Source organism: Odontesthes bonariensis, chromosome 21, assembly GCF_027942865.1.
Source record: "Odontesthes bonariensis isolate fOdoBon6 chromosome 21, fOdoBon6.hap1, whole genome shotgun sequence".
NCBI classification, from domain to species: domain Eukaryota; kingdom Metazoa; phylum Chordata; class Actinopteri; order Atheriniformes; family Atherinopsidae; genus Odontesthes; species Odontesthes bonariensis.
In genome coordinates, this window is record NC_134526.1 from 16,019,122 (window position 1) to 16,033,135 (window position 14,014).

Here is a 14,014-nt window from a genome sequence, read left to right on the forward strand (position 1 = left end):
AATATGCATACGTGTACAAAATAACTTCAAAGTGAAAAGAAATATCATGAAGCCAAGATATGATATTGGAAAGAAAGATGCAGTGCAATTCAACAAATTACTGCGAACGTGCAAAATTCCGGATATAAAGCGATCTGCTGCCCTCCAGTGGCGACTTTAGGGAGTAGGCGGGACTGGCGTGTGTATGTGTGTGAGCGGTTTAGACTTTAGACTCCCAAAAGCAATACTGTTGTAGGGATTTGAGTTAAATTAGCCACTTTAGTAAAAAAAAAAAAGAAGAAGGATCCGCATTTTACTTGGAGTGAAATGAAAATGTCCCAACAGCTTTTACGGAGCTCTGTCAGGTTTCAACCCGCGGACGGTCGCTGTGTACCAAATGGCTGAGCGGCAGAGAAGCTGGGACTGTGTAGGGGATAATTCGTATTTTTAAACGACGCTCTGTCGAGTTGCTTGTGTTAACGCATGCAACTCAGCAAAAACGAACAAACAAACAAACACAAAAATCAAATTAAAGCTGCAGATAGAAGAGCAGTTGATTCTATCTGCTCATCCAGTCCTAACGCTTGTTTACACCGGAAGTAGGACGTGTACTTCCTTAGCAACTCGAGATTCCTTAGCGACCAGCAGTGCGCGCAGGCTGTGCAATGGCAAAAACAAATGAAATTTGGAAACAAGTGTGTCGAGGTAAGACTGAACCATCCTTGTGCGTTCCCGCTTCAGTGAAAATGAAATGTATAATTGAGCTTGCTTAATAATTTATTTCGGAAGACTTTGAAGCTGAGCAACCCAGTCCTCCCGGTGCTGTACGGACAGATGGAAACTTAGTGAACACTCAGGTCTCTGCATCCCACTCTTTAAATGGATTAAGCACAACCAAGGTGAGCAATGCAAACACAGTGTCTGAATCTAGATCCTGCCAACAGCATCTCTTTGAAGTAAACATGTTTTTTTTGTTGTTGATGGGTTTTTTTTTTTAAAGGTTTTTGTGGATGATGATCCCCTTGACCACAGTCTTTGCCACCCTGGTCTCACTGGTTACTCTGTGTTAGGAAATGCTCATCCTTCTCACCAGATGAGCCCTCCAGCCGCTGAATGTGCGTCATCTCCACACATGAATGAACGTAAGATAAACGGAGTGTACGAAAGCATCCCTGTCTTCCCACTCTTCTTGTTGCCTGTTGTACACAGTTATGTTCCTGTGTTTGTTAGGTCCTGTCAAAAGTTTCTTGGAGAAGAGACTGTTTCCGGTGTTGCTGCCCGGGCTGGAGGCTTTGCTGAGAGAAGCCCAGAAACATGGCTGTTTTGAGGTCTACTTTTCTTCTGATAATCATCTAATCAAAAGGGAAAAACTACAGTCCACTAAAACTGTCTACAGATAAATTGCAAACCTTAAACTGAGGGGATTTGTTTTGCACTGCCTTGCTTTGTGTTGACAGCTAAATAACTCATGCAGAACCATATCCAATGTGTGCATGGTGGTGTCGTAGTTGGCACTGTTGCCTCACAGCAAGAGGGCTCCTAGTAGGAGGAAAGCATGTCTAAGAAATATAATCATTATAACAACCCCAGTTCCAAAAAACTTTGGACGCGGGTTGAATGAAAATGAACAGAACGCAATGATTTTCAAACCTCAAAAATTTACATTTTTATTCACAATCGAACAAATAAAACATGTCTGATACAGAAATGAGACCTTTTGCTATTTCATGAAAAATATCAGCTCATTTTGAATTTGATGACGGCAACACACGCAAAGAGTTGGGACAAGATCATGTTTCCCACTGTGTAGCATCCCCTCTTCTTTTGACAGCAGTCTGCAAACATCTGGGCTCTGAGGAGACCAGCTGCTGGACCTTTAGGAGAGGAATTTTGTCTCATTCTTGTCTGATAAATGACTCTTGCTGCTCAACAGTCCTGGGTCGTCTTTGTCATAGTTACCATTTCATGATGCTACAAGGTCATGCTGTTTGTAATGGCTGCAGTGCGTGGTTTAGCATTGTCTTGCTGAAATATGCAAGGCCTTCCCTTTAAAACATGTAATGTGAATAGGAGCATATGTTGCTCTAAAACCTGTACATGCCTTTCGGCATTGATTGAGCCTTTCCAGATGTGCAAATTGCCAGTTCCATAGGCACTAAAGCACACTCAAACCATCAGAGATGCAGAATTTTGAACTGAACGCTGATGACGAGCCTGATGGTTCCTCTCCTCTTTAGCGTCCATGAGTTCAATTTGTGGATGAAGAGATGAATTGTGCTCACTGACTAAAGCTCCTTAGTGCTTCTTGGCCCATGCTGTGATTTCCAGAAGTTCCCAAAGTCTTTTACAAATTTGTTTAGAACTTTCCCTCTTAAATTGGTTGCCTGTCACAGATTTGCTGTGTGGTGTTGAGAATTTTAAATTGTTTTATTGAGCATTAACACATATTTCACTAATCACTCTCTACATTTTTGGTAATGGGAGATTTTTAATGCTGAACTTTTACTCACAATTTGTGTTTCAGAGAAAGACAACAGCATTTATCCCCTGTGACTTCCTAACTGTGTGGCTCTACAAGTAAGAGCCCTCCCACGCACCCGCACACGCTCCTTTTACACTCCTCACACTGCAAGTCTGTTCAAATGTCATCTTGCATGCGTGTGAAATAAAATGTGTCATCTCTTTCCATTTGTCTCCAGTCATAATCCCTGCAGACGAGGACAGGCCCCAGTGAACTTTCATGACATTCCCTTTGTGAAAGCCTGGCTCATCGTGCAGTGAGTGACTCAACAACCTGACGCACACTCATCCACACACAGGAACAGTATGTGTGCAGTTAGGTCAAGAAATATTTGGACACTCTGGCACAGTTTTTGTTGTTTGGGCTACAGTTTTATTATGGTTATGCACTTTAACACCATAATCATGAGATAATTTTTTTTTATATGTTTAGATCATCAAATCAAATAACTAAGATTAAGTACAAATATGTCTACATTTAACTGTTGACAGTCCACATGTTGCTGTGCAGTGTCTACAGCTAAAAACACTCCATAGAAGTCAAAACAGCACACAAAAAATGCACGATCCCAGTTCTGTACTTCGTTTGTGAGGCAAATTTAATCACACGCACTTCTATCTCATCTTATTATTATTCTTTTTTTCTCCCATTTCCTCCAGCCCCAGGCCTCCCATCCCTCTCTTTCTTCTGCTGAGTGAGGAACAGGCAGCTCTGCTCATCCAGGCTTTCTGGAGGGGATATAAGGTACACTAAACGGCGTAGTTTACAATTAATAGGGCCATGGTTCTGTGCCGAAAAGCCTAAAAAAGTGTGAAAAAGTGTGTAAAACTATTGAGCCTAAGAAAACTAGGTGAACTTTAACACTGCATGCATGTCACCTAACAGGATTTGAAGGAATTAAAAGTCAGTTTAAAAGACCACAGTGAGCCCATGCGTGTGGTCAAATAAGGATATATTAGATCCCCTCGTGTGTGTGCATTAGACCAGAGTATGATCTAGTTGTATAATCCCATTTCACTGAAAAGCCCCTCTTCCACAGGGGCTGCAGTTTCATTCAGCAGCTTGATTATGTCATCAGTGATGCCAGGCTTTAATTCCTTCCTGTGCGGGCGTCGTTGGGCTCTGATATAAATAGTCATCCGCAGACACGGCCAGAGGCAAACGGCAGCAATTTCACCCCTCTCGCACACAGATCAACAAAACCCTCTGTAGTGTAAGGACAAGCAGGGGTTATGTTTGGTTTGAGTCGTCAGAAGCTCTTGTTTCGACCGTGCTTGTGTTGAAATTCGGCTTCTGTTTTGCTGCAGAAGCCATTGAGGGAAAAAAAGTATGCCCGTTGTTATGTTGTGTAAAATCATATTACATATTACATCAGCACATTTGCCCAAACATGGAGCTGAATTTGTGGGTGAGTGCATAAAAGAATGCATTGACTGCCTGTGCTCATTTATCCAGTTTTGGGCTACCCGTGCACCAGCAGGGGGCAACAGTACTCCGTTTTAGCCTTCGACAGCACAAGTGCCAATTCTCTTCTGCTCACATGTGGTGGTAGCAGTGAGCCAGTTGTAAGTCACTGCTCACTCTGTTTACTCAGAACTAAGAGAGGGTTCAGAAGGGCCACTGATAGCACGGGGACCCCGAGGGATCTAGAGGCAGAGAGACACAGAAAGAGGCGTATAGTCACTGGGGAGACAGCAGAGGATTATGGATGAAGCTATGTTTGGAACATTCTCGGATGGATGACAAAAGGGAGGAAAGAGGCAAACTGATGTTGCAAGGTAGTGTCAGATTAGGAATAGGGTAGGATGGAGGGACATACAGCTTTTTCAACATTTGCTGTTGGTATGAAGAAAAGAGAGTGAGGCGGAAAAATGCAGCATAGTCGGGGTCTGAAGTTAAAGACAGAGGATCATCACTTATTTAAAATACACAGGGTGGAGATATTTTGGGATAGCGAAGTCTTGACAGGAGCTGTTGTGTGTCATGCTGGCTGTTAGTTCGACTCTGGAAAAGCAGCAGGGGTGAGAGTCTGAGAAACAAGTCTGCAAACTTTTACTTGGAGCAGCCAGTATTTGATAATTAAACATATTGATTCATTGTGTCTCAGTTTAGATATATTCACATAATTCTCCAGGCTTTCTGGTCACGTCATTCACCACTGATCTCAAATCTTAGTGATCAATAATAAGCTTATTTTAATTAAAGTCTACCTCAGTGTGATCTTTTTTTAAAGATTATCTCCTTGGGTTTGTTTGAATATACGATTATAGGCTTTTGCACTACAATATGCAGGCAGTAGAGGATCAATCTCACCCCCATCCCCTCAACAAGCACCTTCTCTTCTCCCCTCACTCTCTTGGCTGTTATATAACCCGCCTGACGCAGCGCTGACTGCCTGACTGCAGTGTGTGTTTGAGTAAATGTGTTCTGGTAAGAAAGGCAGACAGACCAAATCCCAGGAAGCAGGAATGGAGAGTATTTTTATAAAGTGGAGTTTTATTCCTCCATTGTTAATCTCTTTCATCAAAACACTGAGGACTGAAGAAGAGCAGTAGTGGAGACGGTGCATAAAGTCACTCACTCACACAAACCAACTCACATTTATGACCGAGACAAAGCGATTGTCTCTTGTTTCACACACGTATAACTATGTGTAACTTTAAAGAGCTGCAAGGTCTAAACATATTGCGTAATCTCCTTTACACTGTGTGCCTTAGTCCAACTCTAATCCATTTATCCATGCCTGCTGCTGTAATGCACACATGTATGCATGAATGCACTCACACACACACTTTCTACTGATCACTAAGACTCATTGGGATTACTCAAGTCTGGTCTGCTGAGTTAGAGTAGAATGACTGTTTCTGTAGAAAACTACTGTACGATTGAGTTGTCAACATCATGAAGCTGTGTTACATAAGTACAATGAAAGCATATCAAAGAATTCTAGTAATATGGCTTCTTAAAAAAAATATTTCCTTTGTCTGAATTTGTCATTGGTTTGGGGTAAGTTGGTGGTAAGTGGATAGGTTGCACCATCTGGGGGGAAACCTAAAACCTGGCCCAGTTTACTCCACAGCATCCACTCACTCTGCCCCACAGTCGGCATTTTGGAAGAAAAGCTATGTTGCTTATTTCAGGGTAATATTTAGCTAAAGGATTTGCATGGCTTGATACGTTGACAAAATGCCAACATGCAACATAGATAATTCTAAAATTGGATAAGCTGGCATTATGTCAAAAAATGTTTTTAAAGAAAATTGGTGCTTATCTGTCCACCCATGTGCTTCTTCTTTTTACAGCCTAGTAGAAATCATGGATGTTTTCAAAATGAATGACAATAAAAGTTTGACAGGTTGCAAGGAGGCTGGGTCAATTTACCCACTGGCTTATTTTACCCCGCTCTCTCCTACACATTGATTTAAGATTTATTGGACATGCACACACAGGTTTTGGGTAAAAATCTTATCCAGAATTAGGAAAAAAAGGGGCGATACCACATGTCAGTCCAGCCAAATTCAGATCATTCCATTTATGGACAAATTTCTTGTGTATGCATGTATGCATGGCAATGAATCTGATCTTAATCTTAATCTTAATGATCTTAATCTTAATCTTAATGATCTTAATCTTAATCTTAAAATAATTGTGACAGCTTGTCACTGTTCATTTGCTGTAGGCTACATGAAGATGTAGGATTATCATATGCGTGTTTATTGTTTTGTTGTTTCAGAAAATACTCTTACTCACTTTCTTATTTGTGTGATAAATACAAGCCGTCTTTGCCCATTTGTTGTGCTATGCTAAGCTAACTGGCTAGCTTAGCTTAGCATTAACACAAAATGATAAACTTTAGCTTTAAAAGCTTCAGTTGTTTTCATTTTCACAGCAATTTGTTGGTGAAACCTGCTCATTTAATGTAGACGGTTAGATAAACTTATTTTATAAATACTTTTTGTGTAGTTGGTTTCATTCATTTGGTCATTTTGATTTAAAAATTGAACTCTCGCCAGTGATGTCTTGACTAGTGGGCTTAATGGCTGTTAAGAAATGGGGCACTGCTTGTACTGAGTGTAATTCCACTTGATATTATTCGCTGAAACTGGTCAGACACACAATCCTGCATTCACAAACACAGTCACACCCAGATAACTCTATAGTCAATCGCAGAAGTAGGTCTATGATTCCAGCTGAATGGTCTGAGGGCAGCAATAGATGAATGGTTTCAACTGAGGTTCAGTGTTAAGTCAAATGACTGATATGTAGTGACGCTCATGCAGAAAAAAATGTCACAAGCACTTAGGACATCCAGTGGCTGCTTTCTCTGCTCTGATATAGAGACTTCAGGGATATGGTCACCTCTTAGTGTCTTCATAAAGTGCCATAAGGTCACAGTGCAGCCACTTACTCTTCCTGAGTGTACAGAGGTACGTATGAGCTCTCAGGTCACTGAGCTGGTAAAGCCTCCATGGAAGTATTTGTCAACAAAAAGATGGATGGGTGAGTGGATGGAGTGTGAAGGGGAGATTGAGCAGACTGTTGTTGTCTTTTCTGCGACTTGTCGCTGTTATTACTGCAGCCAAACGGAGGCCTATGTGCTGCAGTGTGAAATGTGAGGCTGGAAGAGGAGCTCAGCTTGTGCAGTGGTGCTGATGTGTGTGTGTGTAGAAGAGTGTATAGAGCTTTGCCATTTTTGGGTGTGTGGTTTATGTAGGGGTCCAGCTTGTTCTGCTGCTGGTGACGGTGTTGTCAGAACATGTCGGAGGGACTTGAGATGGCGTCCTTCTTTTTAGTGTTTTATTCTGCAGCGGGATTTTCAGTGAATGCGTATTTGCTTATTGTTCTGTCATGTAATGTAATGCATATGGACGCATGTGGCCCTGCAGTATCTTTGCAATTTCTCTAATCACTCTAATCCATGCCCACTTGCATTGTGTAGCGCATGGGAAGAGTGACTCACATGCACTGAACCAGATTCTGCCACGTGTGCAGTGACATGAGTGATCGTAACAACAACATACTGTGTTCGCAAGCATAAATGAATCAAACTAGGAGGAATGGATTTGCTAAAAACACACAAGCATATGATGTCATTGAGCAAGATCAAATGTGATGCTTAAATACTGCATAATAAACACACACACACACACACACACACACACACACAAAGTCCTTAGATTGTCTTTATACACAGGGTTAAAACAGTAGCTTATCCTAGCTAATCAGCTGTGCTGATGCACACAGACGGGCTTTAAAAAAAAACACTCACACATTCCACTCAGCTCTTTGTCTGTCCCACACAACCTGTCAGCATCCTGTGTAAAGCTTCAATATTTAAACTCAGCTTTCCAAATGCTCGAGTCTGATTTCGGTTGTGTATGACAACATGATGCAGTTCTTACATGGCCGACAGATATTTATGTCATTTAGGAGCAGCTGACAGCAGCAGATGCAGAATTATAGATCTAAGATTTTTTGGAGGAAACCAATAAAAATCAACAGAGACTAGGACTGGCACATGGTCACAAGTCGAGCGCAACGGCGATGCTGAGCAAACACAACAGACTCCAACCCCCAACACGTCCTGACCCTCACCCCTCATTTCCATTTCTATGGTTTGCTCCCATCAGCATTGGGACTGTTGCTGCACCATGACACCCAGTGAATTAACTATTGGAGCTCACTGGTCCTGCCCATTAGTCAACCCATGGCCAGCCTTATATAACAGCCCCACTTTCATACCCACTAATAGTAACACTATTGTTGCCACACAACCAGGCACTTGGGAGAATGTCAGGGTTGAATGGAGCAGGGGGAAGCAATACTGGAGAAAGGACATGTGGGAGAGAATGCAGAGCAGAGAGGAGAGAGGTAGATGGAGAGGGATAAAACCTTGATGTGTTGAAGAATCTCATGAGAAAGAGAGGTGTTGATATAAGACACCTGGGAACTGTAGGAGGGGAGAGGTGAAAGGGGGGAAGAGAAGATGGAGGACAGGAGAAGAAGGCGAAGGAGACCTAGTTAGCAGGAGAGAAATGAGAATATGACGTTTCAGGGACATTTTATTTTCATCTTAAACAGTAAACCTATTTAGTAGTCTCTCTAAAAACAGCTACAGGGTTTTCCTTCCAGAACAAAAGCATGTGTCATCTCAACTACAACATCAATATGCAGGGGAATCAAACGCAGCTTATTCACAAATAGGCTGCATGAATCTGCAGGAAAAATGTAACTAGTTCATCCGTCTACATGACGCAGACGCACAAACACAGTGAGGCATGCATCTTAGCAGTGACTCATAAAATTACACACCGCTCAGTACAGCAGAGGGCTAAATTATTGTGTTAAGCCTTTACGTAATGCTCATGCAGACTTGATCTTTCAAGTATGTAACATTAAAGTCAAAAGTGCAGTTCCAAAAGTGAATTGTGTAACAGGATATTAATAATGATAGAATTACTAATGGAGTTTACATGGTAAAATGAAGATAAACAATTTAGCACAGTAGGGATATTACATTATATTATATTATATTATATTATATTATATTATAACAAAGCACATTTACATACCAAAGAAGGGCCAAAATCTTTTCTTGAAGTAAAAGTAAAATTGAATGTATTCACAACTAAAAGTCTTGAATTCCAATTTTTATTGAAGTAAATGTATCACCTTGATGTACTAAAATAACTAGAGGTAGAAGCTGTTAGTGCCCTATTTTTTCTATGTTAAGCAATGGGTTATTACTAAAGCATTTACATATTCTGACTGACTGAGCGAGAGCAGATTTCAGTCATTCTGTATTCATTGTCTGTCTCAAATTGTGTTATATTTTATATCCTTCATAACATAATGCACGTTTAGATTTGATAACTGCTGTTAAATGGCTGTTATCCACAGATGCATGTAGAGGAGTAAAATGTACAATATTCCTTCTGATATTTGCTGGGAAGAAAGTACTCCCTCTGAGTTTGTTAGATTTTTATTGGAGTACGTCACGACGCTAAATATACTTGGTTTATATTTCATCTCTTTTACACACTGAAGACAAATTTAACTGGAAAAATATGATGATGTAAACAAATAGAACCAATCAACCTGAGAAAATACATCATTAGTGGTCTCACGTCTAATGGCATGTTTATGAAGTTATTTCACCTTGTTGTTGTTGTTGTTGTTGGTACACAATAGATCAACCATAAACATTACATCTACTGAAAGGGTGTAGTTGGAAAGTGTAAGTATTGTGAACTGAACAGATGTGACCTGAAAAACACAGACTTGTGGTTGTGATGTCCCCAAACACAGTTAATGCGCCATTTTCACAGTTCAACCCCTATTTGTTAACCACACTCTATAACACATGCTCTGAATGGGTCACTTTAAACACCAGAGGCTCATTGGTACTGATTAGCTTGCAATCTAATTAAGTTATTGATGATGTTAGCCAATGCATGTGCTGCTTTTGCACGTGTGCTGTGGTTGTTATAGATCAGGGCACGGCCAGATGTGCAGGAGCTGCGTCGATGGCAGAGGGAGCTGAGGGAAAACCGTGACATTGCCAAAACTGTGGAGAGGTTCTGGGCACGGCAGGAGAGCCGAGGTGAGCACTCACACAGAGATACACTTACAGAGTATCACTGAATACCACTGATCTTGATTTTTCTCCCGTGGTCGACAAAAGCCGCTTATGTGTTCATGTTCACATTAACACAAAAAAATGTACTGAAGTCGACCCATTCATGTTTATGCAAATGCACGCTTACATAACACTGTGCCATGTACAGTACTTCCTCACACACTTAAACTGCCGCAGAGATATGGTATTCATCCCGACGTTGCTTTGATGTTAAAGCTTAGAGATGAGGATTCTAGCAGCACACCTAGAGAATGAGGGTACTGGCAGAGATAAAGACAGAGAGGGAAGATTTCCAATGAAAAAGAGAAAGGATGTCTGCAGGGCTCAGGTTGTGTTTGTGTGATGGAAATGGAAGAGGGTGGGGGCTGGGGATACATCTGAAGAAAAGGAGGGCTTAGAGTAGTAATGCAGAGAAATATAAGATGATGCATGTGTCTGTGTGCACTGTGTGCACACATGAAGGCTGAAGGATGGAGCCCAGCAGCTGAGAATGCACACCCGTGTCCAATGTGACTGAGCGGTATTGGAGCTCAAGGACAGTGACTGTGCTTGTGTGTATTTCCAAGGACAAAGTTTAAAGTATTAAAAGTGATTCCAAACAAGTTCCTTCAAGAATATTTTGTCCAATACTTTGACTTTGACCAAATATCTGTTTATAAATCACATTACAATCAACCTTGGAGCACAAATTTGCAATTGTGAAAGTTGGTCAGAATCTCACGGTGTCGGCCAGACTAGAGAGAGGCGGGAACCAACCGAGCAGGCCCAGGAGCTAGCAGAGAAAACTCTTGGCTGGGCCACAAGTCCACCAGAAGTTTCTCACCACAGAAGCCAGTAGCTCCAGGGGCTAGCCCTGTCCCTAGGCCTATCTAGCCTGCCATTCTCACGACCTGGTCGAGGGCTCATTCTGCAAGGCCAGTGGACTTCTGCGGCCTCTTGCTTAGCCTTGCTTCTCCAACAGTATGTCCCACTTATCCACGAAACTGAACTAACTAAGAGGGTGCCCTGCTAGGGAGCAAATCAAAGTAAGTCCAGCGTCTTTAGCAAGTGAATACATTACTATTATAATACTTCCATGTGCGTACTATATTACTGCATACTAAAACATGAACACCACTCATGAATGTGCTTATTTTAATGCATTCAGACACAATATTGCCGACCTGACTCTATGATAATAAACTGAATACCATGTCCAAAAGCAATTAATTCTATACCACAATAATTTACGGTTCTTCAAATTGTACCGTTTCAACATTGAAAAAAATAACCTTTCCTTAAGATAGATCTACCTAGGTAACTTAACCAAGATAAACTGTGATTGTTTCACTGAGCCTATCTGATAGGGCTGTGGAAATACATTGTCACAAAGACACACGCACACCATCATGCATGATAGTATTTCTGTTTGTCTTGCTAACAAACAATGAACAGCACCATCAGAGGTGCAGGATGTTCCACCACTGACACATTCCACACAACAAAGGAGCTCGCTGCAGCCGCGGCAGGCTGACGAACATTCTTCCACTGTGGTGCTGCTGCTGACCTGACATTATAGCAGGGGGCCTGGGCGGGGGGGTGTGCATGTGTAAGAGAGTGTGTGACTTTACAAGAGGGCTTGCCCAGACTGTTGCCCTGAATGGAAACCATTTTCTGACCTCTCCAAAAGAATCTGAAATGGATAACAATGGGAGGGAACCAGAAATTATTGATGTAGAGACAATAAGGGAGGGGGAGTAAGAACAGTGCTGAAGCTGCTGTCTCTTTGCCGGTTTTGCCTGCTGTTATTTTGGGTGTAATGAAGTGTGCGCTGACGGATAAATGAACCATGTTAGGCGCAGGGATAGAAGAAGAGAGAGGGAGAAATTATTTAGGGAAAACCCTCCCCCCCTTCTGTATGCAAGCTCTTTAAGTTGATCCAGCAACAGCTGCACTCATCTCATTTGAGCCGAGCGCGCAATACCTCTTCTGCCTTTTTTATAGTCTGAAATCAGAATCAGTCAAAGATGGAGGCAAAAAACAATGAGGCAAAGAGCACAGAGTAGACACACGTTGATGTGTCGAAAAGTCAAAAGGTGACAGCTCACTGGACAACTGCAGGTCTCATCAGTTCATCAATCACCACATGATTGTCCTTGGCTGTAGCCTGACATGTTGCATGTTTACCATTAGTTAAAGCCCTGTTTAAGCTCAGTAGTTATAGAGCCTCTTGTTCTACTTTGTGTTGTTGTCAGTCCTGGAAGAAAATGGCTGCAAAAAATATATCCATGACAATAGTTTCCAGAAGGTAATATTTAGTGATACAGCCTCTTATTTTTGTTTATTCATCCTAATATAGTTTTTATATTTCATAAAACATATCGGTTAAATCAGGTCCTACTTAGACGTGATGTAAACGGGTTTTTAAAATCCACAAAGTGCATATGAAGAAGGGGGACTACAACTGTACAACAAGGAAATAAAAACCAGAGTGGAATGTATTCTAAAACTTTTAAACCTCATATTTGATTGTAAGTATTGCAAATGCTACATTTCAAATCCTGAAACACTGAAACTGTGTTATATGAAATATTGCATTCTGAGCTTTCCCACCAGTAAGGTTTGGACGAGCGCGGCTTCCCTTTTGTTTAAGAAACTGTTTGGAAAGTTGGTAATGGTTTCCTGAGAAACGCTGTTGTAGAAACCAAAAAGTGTAAAAACCTGACACAGCTTATTTCTTATTTCAGTGCTGCATGATGGCATCATTCTCACAACTGTCTTTTTGAACTAAATTATTCATTGAGACTGGCATGACAAATAAGCAACAAAGTAAGGATGCCATTCTTGTTTGTTTCCAGTGGGTTTCACTTTGAAAGATCCTCCAGGAAGCTCCAGGACCGGCAGCGTGATCCGCACGCCAACCTCCCAGATGATCTCAGAGGCTGGTGAGTGGCAGACTCCCCCAGCCTGTGCAACACAGAGGAAACAGCCTCTGCACGACTGAGTAATTTCCTGGCTGTATCTGAGCCTGTTGAAAAATCATTCCCATCTCTATGCGGAACGCTTGAGCTACGCTGGTAGCATGCATTAGGTGTATGTACAGGGTGTTTCTGCTGTTTTAAAGGCTATTAAAGTTTGTTAGTTTGATGTCAAACTGGCCAAAACGATCAGTCAAACATGTCATTGAAAAGGCCTGTAACCAGCTGGCTATGGCCAGGCAAGAATTTATGATCCAAGATCCGTGTCTAATCATTTTATTGCTCCCATTGCCTATTTGATGGATCACTTCCCTTTACGAGTCTTACCCAACAAATGAATACCATGCAGCTCGGTTCACATAATGCTGTCAGGGGGAACTTTCTGTAAAATACTTAATATTTTCTCTCGGCGCCTCCAGCTGATATCTCGCTGGAAGATAACCATATATCCTTGATCTGTCTTGTTCTTTATTCTTAGTAATACATATCAATCTACAAAAGAGGTCACTGGATTTCCATTCAAGCCAGGAATTAGGGCCAGAGTGAGAGGTGATTTGGCATTCAGAGCAGCACTTTACATCCTGTTTATCAGGAAAGGAAATTACCCGACAGAGAATAAAAACGAAAATAGGTTTAAAACATCCCTGAGGTCACTTGTGGGTGATTGATAACTATGTAACGGATGGATGTTGAATCTTTCTGTAATCAAAGTTTGACATGTTGCCCAATTTAACAGTAAACATTTTAGAATATGTTAAAGCAACTCAGACAAAAAAAAACACAAAGTAATCTGCAAACTTACCAGTAGAATAATGTGTCCACCATGTTGAACGTTTTTAATTGGCTTGTGGCTTAACATCGCCCCTATGCATGTAGAATAATATAGATATGCACACAAGAGTTTAGAAGTTGACACTG

The 14,014-nt window shown here is 41.4% G+C and overlaps 1 protein-coding gene across 1 annotated transcript in view; it reads left to right on the forward strand.

The window, feature by feature from the left end:
- Positions 1-8: 8 nt before the first annotated feature.
- iqck (IQ motif containing K) overlaps positions 9-14,014 on the forward strand; it is a 60,624-nt gene continuing 46,618 nt past the window's right edge. The window contains exons 1-9 of the mRNA XM_075454646.1: positions 9-684; positions 769-878; positions 980-1,121; positions 1,210-1,307; positions 2,504-2,556; positions 2,679-2,756; positions 3,160-3,244; positions 9,992-10,103; positions 12,977-13,063. Coding sequence (XP_075310761.1) covers positions 645-684; positions 769-878; positions 980-1,121; positions 1,210-1,307; positions 2,504-2,556; positions 2,679-2,756; positions 3,160-3,244; positions 9,992-10,103; positions 12,977-13,063 — 805 coding nt within the window. The 5' untranslated portion in view covers positions 9-644. The remainder of the gene's footprint in view (positions 685-768; positions 879-979; positions 1,122-1,209; positions 1,308-2,503; positions 2,557-2,678; positions 2,757-3,159; positions 3,245-9,991; positions 10,104-12,976; positions 13,064-14,014) is intronic.